Genomic DNA, 21,690 nt, shown 5'->3' with positions numbered 1-21,690 from the left:
TCAGCCTCAAAAAGATTATTTACTGATATGCAGCAAATGTACGTAACTTTTGCTGCATCCTTTGTTTTGTTTCCTTTTTCTCCATCAATACACCGAGAAATCCCACTCGGTCGGTCTTTTCCCACGCATAAGCAAACCGTTTAATGGTTCTTTGCATGTCTACGTCTAAAACATATCCACAGCCATGGAACTATCCCACAATCAATTCGGCACGTCAACGACAGACTCCAATAATAGGTTCGGCCCTCTATGTGGGATCTCCGAGACACATACACGAGCTAACCAATTACCTATCGACATCCAACAGATCCTCTGCAGAACCGACCCCTTCACGCCATGTGTGCCACTGCGGAAAGAGCTTTATCAGAAAGGAACATCTGAGGAGACACCAAGCCACACATGGCGAGCGCAATTTCATCTGTCCCATGTGTCAGCGCTCCTTTACGCGCAAGTATGTCGGCACCAACTCTATCCAATCATCTTACACCAACCCTGACTCTCTTATCTAGTGACTTGTTAAGACGTCATCTCGCTCGCCATGACATGCCCACAGCGCCCGATCCTCGACGAGGACGAGCCTGTGACGCGTGCCACGCTAACAAAACAAAGTGTGACGGTGGTACAAAGTGTACCCTGTGTATCAAGCGAGGTATAAGCTGCACCTACAAGCATGCTTCTAAAGCCGGCAGCAGCAGGAGTAGCAGGAGCCCTGTCGAAGATCCTAAACGAACAGCCTCTCGTCCGGTGCCGGATGTTCACGAAATCAACACCCCTTCCTCCATCACACCCCCTATAGCTCTTGGCACGTCTCAAATTTCCCCAGCCGATGAAATCAAGGCTGCTTTTAAGCGTATCTCGAACGATGTGCGGACAGGCAAGATACCCGTCGGCGAACCTACAACTGTTCCCGCGCCAGACCATCCATGGATCGAAGCGAACTCACGAGAATATTTCGGCCGACTCCATGAGGCCTGGCCTGTCCTCCATGCTCCTTCTTATACCATTGGTATGGAGGATTCCTTTGTCATCGCGACCTCTGTGGCTATGATAAGTTGCTGGCTGAGAAGTCCGGATGAGTATGGAGAGGTGGTGATGGAATTGCATGAGACTATTATGAATACATTATCACAATGGATAGTAAGTTTGCATAACTCACTCATGAGGAATGAAATACTGACGAGTACAAGTCAAATACGATATGTCGACATGAAACCGAAAAGCCTTGGCCGATAGAAGCATATCAAGCTTCTGTCCTCCAAATGATTTTTGCCCTTTACCATGGTGTTAGTACATCTCTTCATGATTTTGTTTCACCTACTGACTGCAACTAGGACAAGAGATTGATTGCAAAGGCATCTCTATTACGAGGTACGATGATCATGTCAATGAGAGAAGTCGATTTCTTCAACAGCGACGGTTCATCAGAACAACAAAGACTCTATTACCCGGGGACATTTGTCCCATGGCTAATGACTGTCCGCGAGAAATGGAAAAGGTACATCTCTCCCTCATCCCGAAAATCGAAATTCTCTAACAAATCCAGAATCATTGTCACTATTTATAAAATAGACGCCTACTACGCCCTAGCCCACTTCCAAGCCCCAACTCTCTTCAGAGAAGAACTCGACCTCACAATGCCCGCCACATTCTCCCTCTGGAACGCCTTTGGTCTAGACATATTCTTCCAACGTCTTCCCTTTGAACCAACAGATAGATCGAACTTTAAAATCACGGAAATCTGCGCCAATCCAAACACACCCGCCAAATCTCTTTTACTTTTAGAAGACGTCCACCTCGCGTTGTGCGGTCTATCACCCGCGATATGGAACCATGCGCAAATCGTGCGACGAAGCGCCGAAGCAGGCCGCTCGACACATAATTCTACAGCGTCGTTGGGATGGCAGCTGGAAGCGTGGAAAGCGGACGTGGAAAGAATACAGCACCAGTGTTTTCAAACGTTTCACGGTGCGGGTATGGGCGACTTTCCCTTCAAGGCGTACATCGGAGACTTTGACGATAAGCCCCCGAGAGCAAAAGCCGCTGCCATGGTGCACGTCAAGTGTTTGGCTTCGGATTGCATCATGATTTATCATCTGCAGAGTCTTCAACTGTACTCCGATACCCGGATGATCAACTCTGTTGCAAAGGCCCACACGTCACCAATCCTCACAGACCGCGAACCCACCGTACGTCCATGGCTGCAGAAACTTCACAGCCAACTAAGTCTCTGGACGAAATCACCCGAAAGTCGAAAAGCTGTGCTCCACGCCCTAGCGGTGCTTCTAGACTGCGAAGCAGCTTTGGAATCCAACTCTCCTCAGACGCAATCCATCGACCCAACAGCTTACCTCGCCATCTCCACGAGCGCTTTGGTAGTATGGGCGTGGACTTTGTTCAGTGAAGGAGTTTGCATGTGTGTTCCTAGTCTGAACCACATCAACATTGGAGTCGATCCGCCAGATCTGCAAAACACCAACACCGCACGGCTGGAAACGTGGATACAGGCTGATGGGACGGCGGCGGTGAATAATATTCCGCTGTGTAGATGTGTCATCAATGGGTGGACGGCGAGGTTCAATGCGCTTTTGCCACTGGGGAAAAGACGTTGGGGATTGTGTGATGAGGTTGCGCCGATTTTGAGCTCTCTTGGTGCTGGTAACTGAGAGGGTCATGATTATGATACCCTGTTCTTTCTCATTATATATGTTTATGTTTTGGGTTGTATTTAGAACGTCTGTACATTGCCGTTGATGTAGAACGCTCGTTATTTGAGTACGTATATACAAACTATTTACATATGAATTCCGTGAATAACTAAAATTCGGAGGGGATACAGTACTTGTGTTGACTGTTGCATTCAATTAATCCGACTATTGTACTTAATAAGCCAAATTCAATATCATTCCTCTTGACCTCAAAGTTGTTGTACTTGTCTGTCACTGCCGATCATTTCGAATTATAGCAATTCGTCTTTGTTCCTAATACAAAAAAGGCAGTAATACTGCTTCAATACATGATGTAACTAGGTCGCATTGCTACATGCTTTCAGAGGCGTAGCAGGAACCATACACACATTCTTTTCTGACAGTACTTCATGGTCACCCATCAAGACTCTCCACCCAAGGCCCCGCATCAACCGCACTACCACAGGTGTCGGTCTGTCATGATAATATCTAATGACAATTCGTTTCAAAGAGGAGAAAGCCTTCAAGTACGCGTCGACTTCTGACAATGCCTGGTAAAGAGGCTGTAGATTGCTGGAAGATTGTTCGACAAGTCCAAAGGCATTGCCATTGTGCACGTAGAATTCTAAAGTCTTGAGGCTGGTGCAATACTCTTGAAGAAGCTCCAGTCTGCGGATCCCATCCTTCTGTACTCCTAGCACTTCAGGTCGTCCCTGTGCCGCTTCAAATGCAGGGAAGCTGATAGATATATGGGATAGCAGATGCGCATTGGTTGACGTGAGCGAAGCTAGAAACGCTTGTAGGATCGAAGTTTCGCGTCGTGCAGCAGTATCAACCAGGTGAAAATGATTCAACCCATAGAAAACCGCATCAGTCTCTTTTTCATCGTATTCCCGAAACTTGGCCAATGCCAGTGCAGGCCATTGCGTTGATTTGCCAAGAACAAAGAATTCCACCGGTCGGCTTGTCGAATCCTGGAAAACGAATACTGGACCAGAGGCGACAAGGATTTTGTTACAAGCGTCCCTGCGAGCTTCTGGCGATATCTTAGAGAGGATGTCTTTGGGTGAACCTAATCTGGCTTGCTCGCTTGATACCATGGTTGCGATGTGGAGGTGATGGAGATGGAAATAATGTGGGAAAGTTTTGGGTTGATCAAAGAGGGGCAAAACCTCGACCTCGATCTTATTATCAAAGTTAGTCCATGTGTCAACATCTTTACCCAATCATAGAGACACATTAGCAGAGGCTAGAATAAAGCAAGAAGCGTGTCTTTCAAGAGACGTCGAGCCAACAACAAAGACAAGACAGCCCTGTGGGTCCTGATACAACCTCAGACATCTAACTGACCAACAAGACATCACGACTAACACCGCCAAGTAGCAAACAAATACCAGACAATATTAGTAGTCAGTTCTTGGGCCATATTTGCACTAACGATGATCTGATATATGTGTCAGCCGCTAAACAATATCAGAATTTATGTGATGCGCCTGTACATACACCAGTGTTGGTGAGCCTCGTGACCTTGAGCCTTTCTTTGTCTCTGATGAATGTGCCGTATCAATATCTAGAGAACTGTTCGAGTCGACTTTTGCCAAAGGCTTTTTGGAGCAAGCCAGACATCTCCGAGCAACTGTGTTCAAAGCCATTTTCGATATTGTTCAAGATATCAGTCATGCTTTACGAAGGGAATAGTATGCCATCTTGTTTCCAGGACTCTTTGTATGCTTTTGCTAATTCACCTCAGTTTCTCAGTGGTTGGGTCGTGATAAGCTATCTCAGCAAATAGACCACCATGCCTATCTACAATCCCTCCGAGCTAATTCAGCTTGCGAGTTCCTCCTGGGAAAGCCCGAGTTCGAAAGCTGGTATGACGCGCCCGATTCTCAGCAACTTGCCATCCTTGGAACTACAGGAAGCGGCAAGAGCGTCATGATGAGTTTTCTCATTGATGATCTATATGAGAGAACAAAGCACAAGATGCCAAAACCCATCATTCTCTACCACTACTGCCAGAATGACGAAACGGGAGATGCGTTATACATGGTCTCGTCCTTGATCCTGTCACTCCTTGAGCAGTGTGATGGATTGGCAGAAACCTTTCATGACTGGTGCAACCAAGACCTCCGCAAAGGAAACTCTTCGCCTTTGACAAATGTTGATAAGTTGGTTGACTCCTTTCAGAAAAGTGTGGGAGAACTATATCGGCCACTTTTCCTGGTAATTGACGGCTTTAATGAGTGCAACATGGAATCTCGGACTGTACTTCTGGAAACACTGCAGGCTTTGTCGCAAAATATCTCGGAAACGAAAGTTGTGCTATCCTCTCGTCCCTGTCAGGACATACTCAATCAGCTGGATGTGTTTCCCAAGATTGACATTGGCTCTGATAAGGCAAGAGACAAGATTATTGCTGAGAAGACCGTCGAAATGAACCTAGCTTCTCTGGACCCAGACGTCAAACAGTTCGCTGTGGAGAGACTGTCTAGTCATGCACAGGGATGTGCTATATGGACAAAGATGACAGTTGCAGATATTGCAGCTCAGGAGATCAGGTCACTTGACAGTATGAAAGAGTTTCTAGACAGTATACCACTACCGCAGGAACTCTCAGACTTTTACGCCAGTCTGTTCAGTCGATGCACTGGCAAGGACCCGGAAGTCCAGCATATGGCTGCCACAGCCTTGGAAATTCTGTGCGCAGTTCGAAGGCGGCTAAGCATCCTCGAACTCGCTTGGGCAGTTGCACTGGTTACACATCCAGATTGTACGACCGTTGCTGAGGTTGCTGGACTGGTGGATGATCAGCGTGTCATGTCACTCATTGGACCTTTCATTGCTGGTGTCGACTTCAACGATCTCAAGAAACGACAAGTCACCTTTGTCCACCCATCAGCAAAGGAATTTGTATTGAATGGATTACCTTTGACTCGATCAGGGCTTCAGGATGTAGAAACACTTTCATCAGCCCCTTCTATTACATCAAGGCTGGAGAATACTATTTTCGACGTCTGCGTTCGATACCTACTTCTCGACGAAATCAACAATGAACCTCTGTTTTACGAAGAGCAGATTATTGCGGATGAATTGCCTCAAGACATGAATCTATTCAGCGACGACGATGGCGCAACTACCTATACTACAGACTCTTCGTGGGAGCATTGGGAGGAGGGTATGACCAGGTACGACCCAGCGGATCGCGGATTCGGCGAGTTCTTTGTCTATGCCTCTTGCCACTGGATAGATCATTTCGGGTCTATCACAGAAGAGCCTCTCCCCAATCTAGCAAGTGTCGAAACATTGTGTCAAGCCAACTCAACCAGATTGCTCAACTGGACCAGCCAGCATAGTCGACCGGACTGTGTTCTTCAGGCAAGATTTGAGTTCGATGGTAGCTTATATGATCCCCTGAGCATCACATCGCTCTACGGATCAGAAGAGTTGCTGTTGGAGATGCTTGAAACATCCCAATTTGACTCTCCTGAGTTCTTGCCCGATACAGCTATGCTTGCTGTGGACCAGGTCCTTCAATGGGGTGACTTACGCAGACTTCGAATGTTGTTTTTTGGACGTGGAACTGCACGATATCTTCAGAATCTTGACTTTTTTCGCCGGATTATCGACGCGTGGTGCTTTTCCAACAAAAGTTACAGTCGGGATTGGGATGCTGCATCTGACATCATCGATGGCATCCCCGATATTTTAGCCAGAGAGGGATGGTGTAATGAACTCCTCTGTCTGGCTTCTAGTCGAGGCTGCCAGCCAGTCACTGAACGATTGATGAAACTCGCCCGGCAGAGCAGTGATCTTAGAAAGGAGTCAATCCATGGGACTCGGCGACAGTCACGAAGCTTCCGAGTCCGCTAGTTAGTTTGGGAAGCCTTCCTGGCTGGTCATGTCCACATGGAGTCGGCACAAGTACTCTTAGCTCTGAGCACAACTCACCAGAATGTGCTGTTCACGGAGGACCAACGAGTGGTTAGCCCAGCGTTCCTTTACTCGCAGTCACTTCTCTTTGAAGTAGCTCGACTTGGAGCATCACTGGCTGGGATTCTGTTGACGAGATGATGTAGTTGAAAACTTGGTAAGGCTGTTGGTGATAGATAAAGGTCTCGTATAATCTTATTGGGAAAGTCAAGTAGTCATTGGGAAAACATTTTTAAATCTGATCCAGATAATTCTTTGAGAAACTTTCATTGTTCGTCTAAACAGATCTAGGACAGCCTACCGTATTAAACAAAATACCAGGCCAGTCTATTATACAATATCTAGATTGCTTCCCTCGTAAACTAGCCAATCTCGCTTCTATTTCTCATTCTTCTCCTCGGTCTTTACCAGGCTCCGCAGAGCTGGCTCGATGTGTTTGTACATGGTGTAATGCGTATCCTCCTCAAACTCGTTCAGCTCACTATTCGGTATATGCTCAGCCATGTACCTGATCATAGCAATAGGTGCATTCGTATCTTTTACTCCATGCCAGATCTGAACTCTGTCATAGTCAACATCCTCGAGTTTGAACCCCCAGTCTTGAGAAGTCAGTAGTTTGGCGTCGTGTACTGCCCCAACAGCGCCTTGACGAAAGGGCTCGTCGAGAAGCATGTTGACGAGATCCTCAACTCTTTCAGTGTGCGACTTTGTGATCTCGATTCCAGGTTTCTCCTTTGCGTCTTGGGCGTCGAGCCATTTCCCGATTCTTGTCATTGCAGGCTTTGACAAGACAAGCCACCGAACAACATGATTCAGAGCATCCAGCGCTCCCATGAGTAATTTCGGACAATTTATCGCACAGAATCTGAGGATACGACGGGAATAATCGACATGCTGAACACCGGCTTCCCAAGGTGGTGCACTAGCGAATAGTCCAACACTGGTGAGTGTACGCTTGGGAAGGGCAAAAGCACACGCCAAAGCAAAGGGACCACCTCCGGATAGTCCAAAGACGGAGAACTCGGTGATATCTTTTGCTTTGGCAAGTTCTACCACGTCTTGAGGCCAGTCGATGATGCGATAGTCAGGGTTGGGTGATGATAGCCCAAAACCAGGCCTGTCGAGGGCAATGAGACGGACACCACATCGTTGAGCTATGTCATCAATTGGCTGTGCCTCGAGCCTTGATGATGGAAAGCCATGGAAGTAAAACACGGGTTTTCCAGTTGGACTTCCATATTCTGCAAAGCCTAGTTGTCGACCATCTGATAAGTGGAGGGTTTGCTGTGTACGTGAAACTGTTCCCATTGAGCGCTGCGAGATTTGCGAAAAGCGATTTCGCAAAACTGGATGAAATGATGTTCGAAACATTGAATGACAGAAAATCCAAAATGATATGGGACAGCGTTTACGGTAAATTCGTGTTGACTTTATATCTGTTTAAGTACTTTACCTATGCTGACGGGTTCAATACGCGATACGGAATACGGAATACGAGACCAATCAGAAGCCCTTGACCACACCCTAGTTGTACCACCACTCCGGTCTTGGGGAGATCATACGGCTCCTTCTTGCCTCGATAAACAATTTCCCGTTTCAGTCGGCTCTTTGGCGACTGGAATGTCCTATATTATGAGAACTGTGAACAATGGCTAGCACAAAAACACCAACAAAAAGCGCAACAACTGCATGCCATCACTGCCAAAGCTGATGCACTCGGAACCCTTCTTATATGATCTCCAGATCAAAGCGCGGTAGGTCCCTACCGCGCATTACTGATCAGACTTGAATTGCACCACAAGGATGCGCGCCCGAAGGCTCAAGCATTGCCCCGTTTGGTAAAGGCGGCATTATCCTGGGCGTGCCATCATGGTGAAGGGCGCACCACACCCAAGAACAAACCTCCAGACCAATAAACTGGTTGTACAGAAATCAGGAAGGTGATGAGCTTTATAAGTTTATCTGGCCCATTTCCGCTATCACAATCAGGTTGACGTGTATAGCCGATACGAATGACATCAATCAGCGTCTGTATAGCGGATGAGTTCAGATGGGCGGTAGTCTCCAGGGAACCTAGAATATAAACTCAGTCAGGATTTGAATGGCATAGGTCCCCGACCAGGCGACCCGGTCGAGACGGCAGCGGCGGCGAGGGTCGGGGCGGCTTCAGCTTCCTTTAAACCTAGGGAGATTCACTCGGAGGTGAGATGAGATGTGTGGATCACAGCAACACAGCTTACGACTGATTCACAGCAACATGGACTACAGCAGTGAATCACAACACCCGCAAGAGTGCACACACTCTCCATTCTCTAGCAGTGAATCATCTGTAGCAAAGGGCCATTGAAACAACAGACTCTGATAATACCTTGCCCTTCCATCTAGCAGACAACCCAGCCCAACACTCACTTAAAATAAGGTGACCAAAAAACACTCTCCTCATCCCACGTCCTCTTAACCACCCTCAACCTCTCAAATATGTCCTCACTAAACATCTCATTCACATCCGTCTCAAACTTCCAATTGTTCGCAAAACTTCTCGGTCCAGCACCCTCATCAATCTTCCTCAACCCAGCAACGATACCATCCAACACACCCACAAACGCTCGACTCGTTTCTTCCTTTTCCGCAATTAAAATCGCGAGTGCAACGAGATGTCTGTCACGGGCGTCGATAAAGTTATCCCCTGCTGCAGTTACACTCTTGTCGGTGTTGGAGGCGGATAGGATGAGTGGACTCCGCTGAGCGTCGGGGTACTCTTGTGTTGCTGCCATCCATTTTTCGAAAGTGCTATTGATAGCTTCAGGGTCTGTTTTGTACAGACGACATGATGCTATGGCTTTGTGTCCGCCATGGTAATTATAAGCCTCGTGCTTAGCGTTGATGCTGGCAAAAGGCACCAGATCTGTCCTGTTCACAACTGCTCTTCCAACGACTTCCTCTTTAAAAAGCAGCGCTGCTTCTTTTTCTGCCTTCCCAGCTGGTCCAAAGAAGTTATATCCCAAGACTATAATCGGAGCGCCAGCTGCTGGAGTACCTGGGGGGCTGCGTGTAAAGACCATGGTGACATAGCCCTCAGGTAGAGGCTGGCGCAGATCCAAAAATGTCTCGACAGCAACGTCAATAGCCGAAGCAGGAAACACAAGTGTCCTCGTCCAAATCTTTTCATCTTCCATGTTGAGCTTAGCAATAGGAAACGCTGAGACGGTCACTTCCGTGACGACACCTAATCCATGCCCTGCACCACAAAAGGCATTGAAGAGCGCCAACTCTTCACCCTCCGACTCAGAACTGACCTCCACGATATCGCCTTTCGCAGTGATGACTCGAAAAGAAACAGCGTTGTCAATCATCCATCCGTGAATACCACTGAGTATCCCACTCCCACCACCAAGAACACACCCCACGAAACCCACAGCATCAGAGCTGGGAACAGGAGTGTAGTAGCCCGCGTCCGCCAATGCCTTCACCACCTCACCCACAACAACACCACCTCCAACTCTAACACGCCCTTCATCTTTGTTTAAATCGATTGTCTTGAAGTTCTTCAAGTCCAAGTACAGCATCGACGAGTCCACGCTGACAAACGTCCCATGCCCACCTCCTGCAGCGAGTACAGTGAGGTTATTATCCTTGGCAATACGAACAGCGCCTTGGATATCACTCTCTGTTTTGGGAGTGACTACCAAAGAAGGTCTGCCAATTTGTGTATCAGACCATCGCGAGAGTTCCGGGGTGTCGTCGTTCGGAACGAAGAACTCGCACTTAAGCGCCTCAAGACCTGAGATTGAAGATGACATATTCACAGAGTACACAGAAAGAGATTATTTTAAAACGAATTTTAGTGTCCAGAATAACAGAGTCCAGCTCTTTATATTTACAGTAAAAAGGAATGAAATCTAGCGCTTACCAATATGACGTGAGGTCGTCATCCATCGCCGGCCTCGGCCTCGCATCCATCCGACCACTCCGTCTTCCAAATTCCCCCTTCATGCACCGATTCTAGCCCATGAATCCGCCGGACCCTTACACTGAATACACCAAAGACTATTTACCTTGAGCATTTCCACAAACCCACCCTTGTCATCCATGACCCTGTTCGGGACATCATTCTGCACAACACACTCCTCGCAATACACGGGAAACGTATGATCCGGAACAGCGTAGCAAACAGTGCACCAGTCTGGTCCAAGGTGAAGAGTGGTCTTCTCGCACGTCTTGCAATTGTCGAGGAATGTGTCCCTCTTGCGATCCTTGGCATCGCACTCTTTCTCGAAACTTATCGCCCTGAGGCAGGGGAGACACATTGTTCGCACGCTTTGGAAGGACTTGCGGCAGCGTGTGCATTGCTTCGTGGGTGGTGGGAAGGCGGGGGCGAGGTGACCTCGGAGGTAGACTTGACGGATGAAGCAGTATTCGTCCTTGTTAGCACTTGGCTTGATGGTAGTTGATTGAGACATCTTACCGTTTAGAATGGGATTTATTTGTTAGAAGGTTGATGTGAATATCTGTGAATGTCTGTGAAATTGTTAACGTTGTTGAATTGTTCTGAAAGCTGTTGTTGAAGTTGTGATTGAAGTCCCAGAGATGGCAATTGTGCTATTCTTATACAAATTGTGCTCGGTATAAGTCCAATCTGTGTTCGTCACAATATGAAAGAGTCAAAATGCGTGTTAGACAATCCTTTGTGCTCGTCAAAGGACTCGATCCTGTCGACCGAATAACACTTGTGAAAAAGCGATCTCAACACCATGTTCGCGGGCAAATGAATGAGGTATATTCTGTTCGTATGTTCAATCCTCGAAGACAGTTATGTGTTCTGTATGTATTATCTCCAACTCGTAAATCGTCTCTCGTATTCTCATCGTCAAATCCCCACACGCTCATATTCACCTGCATTTCTTGGTAGATAACCCTATAGCGTCGGTCCCTCCCATTGCTCGCGACGCATTCGCACAAGCCAAGACTGCTTATGAGGAAACGAAACCTGTCTCTCGCGCGAAAAGCCCGTCTTTTCAAGCCCTTGCAAGAATCTGCTCGCTGTTAGTAACGAACAACAACGCTGAAAGACAAGACTTACCTTGCATTGTCTATTCTTGGTTCAAGACACACACTCATTGTTCGGTAGTCCGATGTAAAGCACCAATGAACCAACCCTGTCAACCAGATTGGAACACGTCCTCTTGCCCATTCTTCTCCGATGAACACATGAAGACCTCGATCCCAATCAGCCGCCTCGCCGCCAATGTTTTGGCCCAGAATATCTTCCTTTACCCAGTAAACTTCAAAGTACCCAAACGGCACTCCATCCCATAGTCCAATAACGGGGAAAGAGTTTGGCTGGTTGAGAATATTGGTGAGGAACTTGTCATCGTACTCGCCCCAGAAGGCGCTCACGCGAGGCTTCTTCATCCACATCTGTATCAACGACGCATCGCTCATCGTAGACAAATGAGACTGCTCTGGTGGTTGCGGTCCAACAGGGCCTAGGTAAGGCACAGGATTGGGCGAGATGGAAGCGACTCGGAACGAGAGATACTGGTCAACACTGGGGACAAATCTGGTGTAAAACACTTCGCCCATTCGCGGCGGCTTCGGTCTCATTGGATGGCGGATGTTGTTCGTAAAAATGTATTGAAGAGGAGGAGGCGGGTAGTACGTCGGGAGATGTGAGCTGGAATAAAAGGGTCCAATAGGAAAACTCGGTGGTGATGACATTGAAGTCGGCGTAGGACCACCAGGAAGGTCATGATCGATTCGATTAATTGATGAATGGGGTGAATGGCGCTGAAACGTCTTGTGGAAGGGCGACGCTGGTTCCATTGGTAGAGGTGAGGTCGGGCGACTACCAATTGGTGATCCAGGAACTGAATCATACGTCGAACCCGATTTATTCGGCTGAAGAGAAAACAAGAACAGGCGTCCAGGGAGTTGCCAAAACATGCGCTTCGACACAAACATGTTAGACCAATCGTCTCCGTTGTCATCCAGACTCGTCCCAACAGCACTTTGTCCAGAGGTGATGAGCCCCATGCGCTCAAGCTTGGGAATCAGATTACGCCCTCGCAACACACCATCCCGCTTGATGTTGATTTTCCATTCACCCCGCGGCTTGGCTAACTGTGGCGTCTTCTCTGCTGCTTGCGCGGATATCTGAGGCGCTGGCTCGGGTTGGTGGAAGTACCAGTAGAGCGTAATCCATAACATCATGGCGATCTGCCGTGTAGGGCTCGCAGCGGGTTTGAACTCGGAGGTGGAAGGGTTCGCGATGGACGAGATGAAGAGGTTGTCGCCTTGAAGTGTCGGTTGCTTGAAGGATTGAAACTGTCGCTTCGGGCTATCGAGAGCGACGCCGTTTTCCCTCTCCTCCCCATCCTGTCTCTCTGTATTGCTATCGCATTCGGATTCCGTATTCAAGACGACGGTCCATCCAACGGGGAACGCATTGTGATGCGTGTTGAGCTCGTGGCTCTTGAAACCGAGGCCAGCAAAGACGGGTGTGACAGTAAATGTCTGACCGTCGGGCAAGTGAATAATTTGGGGTGCCATATCCGTCGTATTACAGTAGACTGGAACCTATCCGTTAATCGCTTCGGTTCGGGCTGCGCGGGGGATCGGCTCTGGGTTATAAGTAGCTAGTGCGAGCCGGGATGGGGAGCGTCAAGAGAGGGGATACCGAGTGATTAAGTTAGTCTCTGGAATGCGCCGAGAGTCGTTCCAGAAGACTTCCTGTTCCGGAAACATGCTGACCTTTGGAGGGTCGATCGTGACAAACGCCGAAGCAATGGTTGGATGCCGTGGTGGAGAGACGTTGTGTCGAGGTCGGTGGAACTTGACATGGTACAGTGCTCCTCTCATATGATACGTCAAACGCAGTTCGTTAGCATCAACGTCTCACTTTTTTCGATACGTCATGATAAGTCCATTTAACCATCATGTCATATCAGCAAAGTCTAGACTTTTTATCGCTCTTGTCATGGTATTTCTCAACACACATTTCAGATCTGCCTAGATCTATCGTTAATCTCAAGTCACAAAACAGCACGCATTTCTCTAACAATTAAATGCATCATTTGTTACTATCGCTATGCGTCTTAAATCGAAACACAATTGACAAAAAAGATATCTCCTGACATGTCATCACCAACCCACCACCAACCGCTGTCGCATCTCTCAGCTTCCAATAAAAAGCACAATGCTAAGCCATATTCGCCATGATCTGATGTTCGAGTGTAGTGTACAACCTTCATCTTACTCTCTTCTTCATTTACTGCTTCTTCTTGATCTTGTCAGATGATCCGGGACCATCATCTTCGTCCTTGCCCTCAGTCACCTTGGTACCGTCGCGGCCTTGCTTCTCTTCCTCAAGGACCTTCTTGACTTCCTCGCCTCCCAGATCCTTCTTCTCATCCCAATCAACATCATACTCGCTTGCGATGATCTTGATCTCCTTTCGCAGATTGTTAGCCTCGTGGATAATCTGATCCCATCTGTTCTGGTCAAAGCCACGCTCTTGGTACAGTGCTGCCTGTCGCTTGGATACTGTCACCTTCATTGCGGCCTTGTAGCTAAGATCGCGGCTGATGTACAGGAACCAGAGGTAAGCGCCCATGACTGTTGTCAGGCCTGCCAGGTAGGTGACGGGCTCTACCAAGTCCCATCCCGCCTGAGTGTGGAATGTGACGTAGTAAACGACTCCCCACCATCCGGCCAGGGCCGCAAAACCACCTTGCGCTAGACGGTGCGCTCCTTGGTGAGCCAACGTGTCGCATTCGTTCTTGACCTTTGACATGGATTCAATATCGCGTGACATGCGTCGTAGAGTCATGCGCATGTAGTAAGTACGGTCTCTGAAACTTGGTACGGCAACTCGCAGTTCCCTATCAAAGCCTTCGACATTGATTGCAAATTCGCGACCACGAGCGGCATCTCTGATAAAGTCTCCGATCTCGGTGCTGCCACTCCATCGTACCCAGTTGGCCTCTTTGTTAGTAGGGCCTTCGTGACCGAGCCCAGAATAAGATGCGACATTGGCGTTGTCCTTCTTCTTGTTGTCATCCTTCCTCCCGTCTTGTTCATTTTGGTCAGCTTCGGCCCGGAAAACAATGTCGGGGAGCTTTTCGCGGCCCTTGTATTGAACGGGAGGGATTTCGGCTTGGATCAATCGCTCGAGATACGAAAGTGGCTGATGGGGGTGGATAAGAAGAGCCAGCGGCTCGACTGTTGCACCTGCGTCGTCAACGTCGCCCTCTACTGGTCTATTGACGTGTTCTTGTTCGGGATGGAAGGGCATTGGTAGAATGAGCTTCAGTAGGCGGGTTGGGGTAGTTAGAAGACGACCTGTACGGGCATTAGTTGGGGTCCGTCAAGATCGTAGGAGACTAGTTTACCCTTTTTCATGTCCTTGTTTTCGGGAACATCCTTGGGCGCATCTGGGTCTGCTCCAGAGTCTGCTCTGTGCCACGGCCGATCATTCTCCAATGTTTGAGCACTTGAACCTGAAGTGACATTCCTCGCCTGTCTTTTACGAGCCCTTTCACTCTGTTCTTCCCGTCTAGCTGCATCGTCCTTTTCGCTTTCCGCAGCAGTTTCTTGTCTGAAGCATCTCGATGTTGTAAAAGCGCGTTGAAGTGGTGTTGAAGCAGCCTCGCAACGGTACACAGCTGGTATTTGGTGTTTGGCAAATGATTGCTGTAATCGCGATGCTCGTAAACCTGGCGACAATCCCAAGGTCGCGCGCCTTAGAGCGTGGTTCATTATGTTTGTCGCGGTATCTTGCCGTAATGTCAAGCAACAGGTAGAGTAAGAAGAGCGTCTGGTGAGGTGGCACAGAGGTAAAGGTGGAAGTAAGCTTTTGGGCCAAGGCGGGAAGGGAGATGCACAGGGGGAGAAAACGACACGAGTGACATACAGTTGACTTGACGTGGAAATAAGGTAGGAGAATGTGTTAGCAAGCCAAGACCATTGCCTTGGTTGGATATTCTTGGATCACCGTCACCACATCGATTGGCGTCCCCAAGCTTGGAATTTGTGACGTCAACAACTAGACCTAGCTGTGTCTGTCCCTGGAACATTCATGCTCGTGTCATCTGATTGGTCTGACTGTGGCATTTAGCGTCACATCAGCACCACAGCCACTTGAACAGGCCTGTTTCGTCTGGGGCTCCAATGCTCGATCTGATTATCCTGGAGCTTTATTTCCGCTTTCAACAAAACCTCATATGCACGACACGTGCACTTCACTTGTCCTATCATTGTGTGTAGGACAATTCCCATCGGGCTTGGCGAACAATAAGGCGTTGAATACAGGTTTGGACACATATTGAGACTGACGTTGTTCAGTCCTTACCAGAAACTGGCTTAATGGCCACAAGATAACTCAGGATCGCGCATCTGATAGTTGTTGCGTTGATTGGTTATCTCCATCACATTATTTAGACAAATGCCTAAAATCAAGGGACTGTTTTGTTTCGGAGTAGTGATCACACTTGTGTGTTGTCATGTCCAAATACCATCATCAATCAGTCTATCCAATTGCAAAAAATAGGACTACCCTATACCTGCGTAGGTAGCTTTCTTGAGAGCTCCACCTCAGCACGTAACATTTAAGTATCCGTATTCGGACTGGAAATTCCTCTGCCAAATCTGACATGCATTCGAGTAAGCTTTTGCGATAACAAGAAGTGCCAATGGCTTCTAGATACACCCGCAATACTCACAGTGTTCCTCATACACGGTCTATTTAGGTATGATCAGAAATGCTTGTTGGGATCTTGAGATGAAGAGAAGATCAACTATCTTACTAGTGAGCCGCTACTGCTGAGTAATCTCGCCTACAAAATTAGGTTCCAACCTCGACAGTTGATCCCAGGACAACCTAACCTCCAAACCTCAAACATCTGCAAAGATGTATCCGTATATCGTATCCGTTTAGGTGGTGCATCGCACTGAACCTAAAGAGCTGCATAATCTGACATATGTAAGGCCGCTAAAGCACGTCCATCACCTAAAACCCCCATCTTTGAGCTGCACCTCCAAGATGACAGGTCCGCTTGGTGTTGAGGGGCTCCATTCAGGGGTCCTCAATTGGACCCCGCACTAGACCTGTTGAGGCTATAATCTCTGGTTAGGCCTTCCGCGGCCCATCTCCAACTCCTCCCGCTACAACAAGTCGGTGAAGTCTAGCTAAATTTGTTGCTTTGCTTTACTTCTTTTTGGGTTCAGAATCTTGAGTCTTCTTTTGTTTCAATCCAGTGTTTGATTTGTTATAATCTCCATCCTCCAATATCTCTCTGAACCTTTTCTTCTCTCATCAACAACCCCGCTTCAAAATGTCTGATACCAAGGTCTACCGCGCCAGCACCACTGCGCCCGTCAACATCGCTGTTGTCAAGTAAACAACTCCCTATTCGCATCTTCAGACCTTCAACTAACAGTCTCCAGGTACTGGGGCAAGCGCGACGCAAAGCTCAACCTCCCAACCAACAGCTCTCTCTCCGTCACCCTCTCGCAAGACGACCTCCGAACCCTCACAACTGCCTCATGCTCGAGCACCTTTACCGATGGCGACAGCCTCACTCTCAACGGAGAGTCCTCCGACATCTCTGGCGCCCGAACCCAGGCTTGCTTCCGTGAGCTTCGATCTCGCCGTGCCGCTCTCGAGCAGGCCGATTCTTCCCTCCCCAAGCTTTCTTCCTACCCCCTGAAGATCGTCTCCGAGAACAACTTCCCCACTGCCGCCGGCCTTGCTTCTTCCGCTGCCGGTTTCGCCGCTCTGGTTCAGGCCATCGCCTTTCTCTACGAGCTCCCTGACTCGCCTTCCGACCTTTCACTCATCGCCCGTCAAGGTTCCGGATCGGCTTGCCGAAGTCTCTTTGGCGGTTACGTCGCTTGGAGAATGGGCGAGAAGGAGGATGGTAGCGATTCCAAGGCTGACCTTGTCGCTCCCGCTTCACACTGGCCCGAGATGCGAGCTCTGATCCTCGTTGCCAGCGCCGCCAAGAAGGGCGTTTCCTCTACCTCTGGCATGCAACAGACCGTTGCTACCTCTGGCCTCTTCAAGGAGAGAATAACAAACGTTGTCCCCGCCAACATGGCTCTCATGGAGGAGGCCATCAAGGACAAGGATTTCCCCAAGTTTGCCGAGGTCACCATGCGCGAGTCCAACTCTTTCCACGCTACCTGCGCCGACACCTACCCTCCCATCTTCTACATGAACGACATCTCCCGCGCTGCCATCCGGGCTGTTGAGTGCATCAACGAGAAGGTTGGCAGAACTGTTGCTGCTTACACTTTCGATGCCGGCCCCAACTGTGTTATCTACTACGAGGAGAAGGACGCTGATATCATCGTTGGCGCTTTCTACCAGGCTCTCCAGGGTGTCGGTGGTTTCAAGGAGGGTGCTGCCAGCGCCAGGTCCAGCATTGAGTTCGATGCTACTCTTGCTTCCACTCTGAAGGAGGGTGTGAGCCGAGTTATCTCTACCGGAGTTGGAGAGGGTCCTGTCAAGACCGACGAGTTCCTCGCTTAAGAGATGGACAGTAAATGATGAGAGGGATGTGGATAATAGTAAATAGTATGTTGGAGACATATGATGGGCTTATACTGCTCGATAGTAAAAAAAAAAAAATGTAGCTTCAACCTTTGTATGACCTTTTGTTTATTGTGCTAGACAAGATCTTTGTTTGCAATTTAGCTGAGGGAAACTTGATACGGAGCTTCATGATAGAATATTTCTAACCAACCTAAGATCATGAAATGCTATGATGAGAGGATAATCTCTAGGTATTCTATCAGCCATGAAATGTCTCCAAGTGGCATAAGTTCACGAACTGATTGCGTCGCTTGTGCTCTTACAATCAAGGCCTTTCATGTTGATCACCGTGTGGGGCCGTCCAAAACAACCGTCCGGCCCCAGATGCCCACCCCGGACCCGATCAACCAACAGAGGGTCTCAGAAAGTTGTTCAATGGAAACATGAGAAACAAATTAAAGTTAGTTTGTGGTATCCAGACTACAATCTAATATTTGTTTATTCTTTGCTCTTATGCTCTGAAATTTGGGTCAGCTTTCCTGTTACCTACAAACTGATCCCAGTTGTCCATCCTCCAGACCCGATTTATGGATAACAAAAGTCTCCACATGGAAAGAGCGACGATTGATATAGACAAACCTCCAGGTATATCTAAGTTTACTTGTGTTATACGAAGGCAGGTGGGCAGCAGAAAAGTTGGGCTCCTAAGCCTCAGGGTATAGAAATAAGTACCTAGTTTGGGAAGCATAATCTAAGTGGCATAAGCTGCCCTAATAATTTTGTCTCTTATGCTCATAGCGGTCAATTTTTCTAATACCTCGAGGGAAGGCAGGTGAATTCCAGACATCTGGCTCGACGTCGGTTGCAACTTCCAACGTTTTTCTGCGGGGCAACTGCCTGTGAAACCTGGGCGGGCTGCCTTTACCTTCTCTCTGCAGGCTTCATTTCAAACCATCCTTCTTTAACATCAACACCACCATGAACGAACTATCAGAGAATGGCAGCCGCGGGCGCGGCCAACCTGTTGAGCTCTCAGAGAACATCGGCCACGGCGAACGGACTGAGATTATAGAGTATGACAAGTCCGGGAATTTTGTTCGCAGCTGGACCCATGGCCCAGATAACATCGTTCGTTCATTTAAGTATCTTCTATCACGTATGCCGCTAACCTTCGCTCGCAGGTGGTCTTGAAGTCGAAGGTTTGCACTTCTTGGCTTCCTTCCATGCACGAGGCCTTCATGCCCGTGGGGTATCCTCATTCTGTATCAAGCGATTATCTCAACTATCAATTTTTCGATTCCATGCAAGCATTTTTCTCGACAATAACATCTCTTCTTGCCAACAGAGCGTTGCTGCAAGGTCTCGGCGTTGGGGACGCCAACTCGTCCGCGACTTTTGCTATGCTACTCACTGTCCTCAAGGACGCAATTTCTCGTGTCGCGACCATTGCTTTTGCTCAACAATTTGGCCTTCGTATTGAGCCTGACGCCAAGCGCTTCCGATTCCTCGCTGATCTCTTCAACGACACTGCTTTTTTCATGGAGCTATACAGCCCTTACCTCGGTCCCTACGGAAAGATTCTTGCACTCACCACCGGAGAGGCCCTTCGAGCCTTGTGTGGCGTGGCAGCAGGTGCGAGTAAAGCAGCTCTAAGTGTGCACTTTGCCAAGCATGATAATCTTGCGGAACTCAATGCCAAAGAGGCCAGCCAGGAAACGGCCATCGGCTTAATCGGTCTCGCGGTTGGAACGCTCGTGGTCAAGTATGTGGAGGATCACAATACCGTCGTCTTTCTTATGATTGTCCTCGTGCTCGCCCACTTGTGGATGAATTATCTTGGCGTTCGCTGTGTGTGCATGGACAATCTCAACCGACAGCGCGCGACTATCCTTTTCGACGAATACCTCAAGACCGGCAAGATCATGACACCTGAGGAGGTCGCTACGCGCGAAAGTATCCTAATATGGTGGTCCTCCACCCGCATCGAAATGGCCGGCAGTTACTACAAGGCAACGAAGGATATGGTTAATGTAATCGCAACCGACGGCAGTACCCTTTTTGTAGGGCCACATGGCATCAAGATCATGCTTTGGGAGGACTCCACTGCAGTTCAGGCCATCGATGCCTGGTTTACGGCTATGAAGATCTCCTACTCCAAGGATTCAGACTATCATGAGAAGAAAGGAGCTTTGGAAGAGTCGCTTCTGGAGGGAATGCGTGTTAAGGGATGGAGACTGGATACGCACGCTTTAGAGACAAGCGCGCCCACTCGTCTGGGCCTGGGCATGGGGACTAAGAAGGACGAATAAAGTTTCTTTTATGCCTACTTTCTATTATACTTGATGCAGGGAGGCGAGCGGCAATATTAGATCGCTCTTAGTATATGTATAGCATCAGAGTGGACTAATGAGTTCGTCTATACTGCTTCAAGTTCCTATTTTTTAGTAACTTGCCTGCATGGAACTCTAAGATTTGTTCCTTAATAGCGACATGCCCTAAGCTTATCTTTAAGCGAACCTGAAGTCAGTTCTCTTTCTCCTCTTACAATGAGAAGTCGTGTCTTGACTGTTCAAGGAACACTCTATGCTTGCCGTGCTATATTGTACATTTTCCAAACGCCAATCAACCCCGTAGAACTACATATATCATACACATCGTTTATACAACACTCGATCAAACAGCCATCATGCCAGGAAAGCCCATCGCTTGGCTCGCATCTTGACACCCTCCCACGTATTCAACTTCGGCCGCACATCGAGATAAAAACTAGGTCCACCCCTGCCGTCAGGCCTTCCAGCGTAAAAGTCAATAACATAGTCGACCCTTGTTCCACAACGGTCGATAACCCAGTCGTGACGATCAAACGGCGCAGTGTAGCCTATCATGGTCTTGATGCGAGCTGTAGGAGTCATGCGGTCCATCTTGTTGGCGAAAGATTCGAGCTTGGGGCCACCGCATCTGTTGTTGTTAGTTACAGATTATGCGAGATAAGTCTGCGAAACTTACGTTGTTCCCTCGAGGTACGGCGCTTCCCATTCCTTTATCTCCTTCCAAGCTCTTTCGTTGACAGCATTGTGGATTGGCACAACGGTCTTCATATCCGCTACCCTCGCATCATAACCCTTGCGCTTCATCGCCTCGAAGAACATCTTCTCCGAAGGATACACCCAGTTTCCTGAGGGATCCATGCCAGTTTCCATCTCGTGGTTCTTTGGTCTCGCAGGTTCCTTTTCGTGGTCGACGGGACACGCCGTAGCGTCGCCTGTAGTTCGAGGGATTGTAGAAACAACTCGGTCCGTATCAAGACCATCGTTCGACGTGGGTTTATGCGCAGGAGTAGACGAAGATGCTGGCGAAGACCATAGATAGGAAGTAAAAGTCTGTGTCCACGATTTCGGCTGCTGCTGCTGCGCTGTGTGATCGACGGGGCATTTTTCTGGTTGCGCTTTCGCCTTTGCGGCTTCGGCTTCACGGGCTTGGGCGAGCCATGCGTCGCGGGTCTTGTGGTCAACGGGACAGGCGTCGTTTTTGTCTGCCATTGTG

General features: G+C 48.5%; 10 protein-coding genes across 10 annotated transcripts; 4 read left to right on the top strand and 6 right to left on the bottom strand.

Annotated features, from left to right (window-relative positions):
- Positions 1–27: 27 nt before the first annotated feature.
- Positions 28–2,663, top strand: FGSG_10429 (uncharacterized protein; the record flags this gene model as incomplete). The annotated part of the gene is made up of 5 exons (XM_011321103.1): positions 28–38; positions 308–451; positions 510–1,137; positions 1,332–1,368; positions 1,570–2,663. 5 exons carry the CDS (start codon positions 28–30, stop codon positions 2,661–2,663), a joined length of 1,914 nt encoding a protein of 637 aa, XP_011319405.1.
- Positions 2,664–3,022: 359 nt separating this feature from the next.
- On the bottom strand, positions 3,023–4,110 carry FGSG_13757 (uncharacterized protein; the record flags this gene model as incomplete). The annotated part of the gene is made up of 2 exons (XM_011321102.1): positions 3,023–3,900; positions 4,056–4,110. The coding sequence occupies 2 exons, from the start codon at positions 4,108–4,110 to the stop codon at positions 3,023–3,025; spliced, it is 933 nt and encodes a 310-aa protein (XP_011319404.1).
- Positions 4,111–4,362: 252 nt separating this feature from the next.
- FGSG_10428 (uncharacterized protein) lies at positions 4,363–6,554 on the top strand (the record flags this gene model as incomplete). Its single annotated transcript, XM_011321101.1, has 2 exons — positions 4,363–4,381; positions 4,435–6,554. The coding sequence occupies 2 exons, from the start codon at positions 4,363–4,365 to the stop codon at positions 6,552–6,554; spliced, it is 2,139 nt and encodes a 712-aa protein (XP_011319403.1).
- Positions 6,555–6,992: 438 nt separating this feature from the next.
- FGSG_13756 (uncharacterized protein) lies at positions 6,993–7,922 on the bottom strand (the record flags this gene model as incomplete). The annotated part of the gene is made up of 1 exon (XM_011321100.1): positions 6,993–7,922. One exon carries the CDS (start codon positions 7,920–7,922, stop codon positions 6,993–6,995), a length of 930 nt encoding a protein of 309 aa, XP_011319402.1.
- Positions 7,923–9,019: 1,097 nt separating this feature from the next.
- On the bottom strand, positions 9,020–10,414 carry FGSG_13755 (uncharacterized protein; the record flags this gene model as incomplete). The annotated part of the gene is made up of 1 exon (XM_011321099.1): positions 9,020–10,414. One exon carries the CDS (start codon positions 10,412–10,414, stop codon positions 9,020–9,022), a length of 1,395 nt encoding a protein of 464 aa, XP_011319401.1.
- A 1,115-nt stretch (positions 10,415–11,529) lies between these two features.
- Positions 11,530–13,163, bottom strand: FGSG_10426 (uncharacterized protein; the record flags this gene model as incomplete). Its single annotated transcript, XM_011321098.1, has 2 exons — positions 11,530–11,647; positions 11,695–13,163. The coding sequence occupies 2 exons, from the start codon at positions 13,161–13,163 to the stop codon at positions 11,530–11,532; spliced, it is 1,587 nt and encodes a 528-aa protein (XP_011319400.1).
- Positions 13,164–13,881: 718 nt separating this feature from the next.
- Positions 13,882–15,015, bottom strand: FGSG_10425 (uncharacterized protein; the record flags this gene model as incomplete). Its single annotated transcript, XM_011321097.1, has 1 exon — positions 13,882–15,015. The coding sequence occupies exon 1, from the start codon at positions 14,905–14,907 to the stop codon at positions 13,882–13,884; it is 1,026 nt and encodes a 341-aa protein (XP_011319399.1). The 5' UTR covers positions 14,908–15,015.
- Positions 15,016–16,945: 1,930 nt separating this feature from the next.
- Positions 16,946–18,250, top strand: FGSG_10424 (diphosphomevalonate decarboxylase; the record flags this gene model as incomplete). The annotated part of the gene is made up of 2 exons (XM_011321096.1): positions 16,946–17,007; positions 17,058–18,250. 2 exons carry the CDS (start codon positions 16,946–16,948, stop codon positions 18,142–18,144), a joined length of 1,149 nt encoding a protein of 382 aa, XP_011319398.1. The 3' UTR covers positions 18,145–18,250.
- Positions 18,251–19,125: 875 nt separating this feature from the next.
- Positions 19,126–20,456, top strand: FGSG_10423 (uncharacterized protein; the record flags this gene model as incomplete). Its single annotated transcript, XM_011321095.1, has 2 exons — positions 19,126–19,275; positions 19,329–20,456. 2 exons carry the CDS (start codon positions 19,126–19,128, stop codon positions 20,454–20,456), a joined length of 1,278 nt encoding a protein of 425 aa, XP_011319397.1.
- A 375-nt stretch (positions 20,457–20,831) lies between these two features.
- FGSG_10422 (uncharacterized protein) lies at positions 20,832–21,686 on the bottom strand (the record flags this gene model as incomplete). Its single annotated transcript, XM_011321094.1, has 2 exons — positions 20,832–21,105; positions 21,154–21,686. 2 exons carry the CDS (start codon positions 21,684–21,686, stop codon positions 20,832–20,834), a joined length of 807 nt encoding a protein of 268 aa, XP_011319396.1.
- Positions 21,687–21,690: the final 4 nt, after the last annotated feature.

The sequence above is a fragment of the Fusarium graminearum genome, chromosome 1, assembly GCF_000240135.3.
Source record: "Fusarium graminearum PH-1 chromosome 1, whole genome shotgun sequence".
In the NCBI taxonomy this organism is placed as follows: Eukaryota; Fungi; Ascomycota; class Sordariomycetes; order Hypocreales; family Nectriaceae; genus Fusarium; species Fusarium graminearum.
The sequence above is the reverse complement of the archived record's forward strand: the minus strand, read 5'-3'. Positions and strand labels throughout refer to the sequence as shown.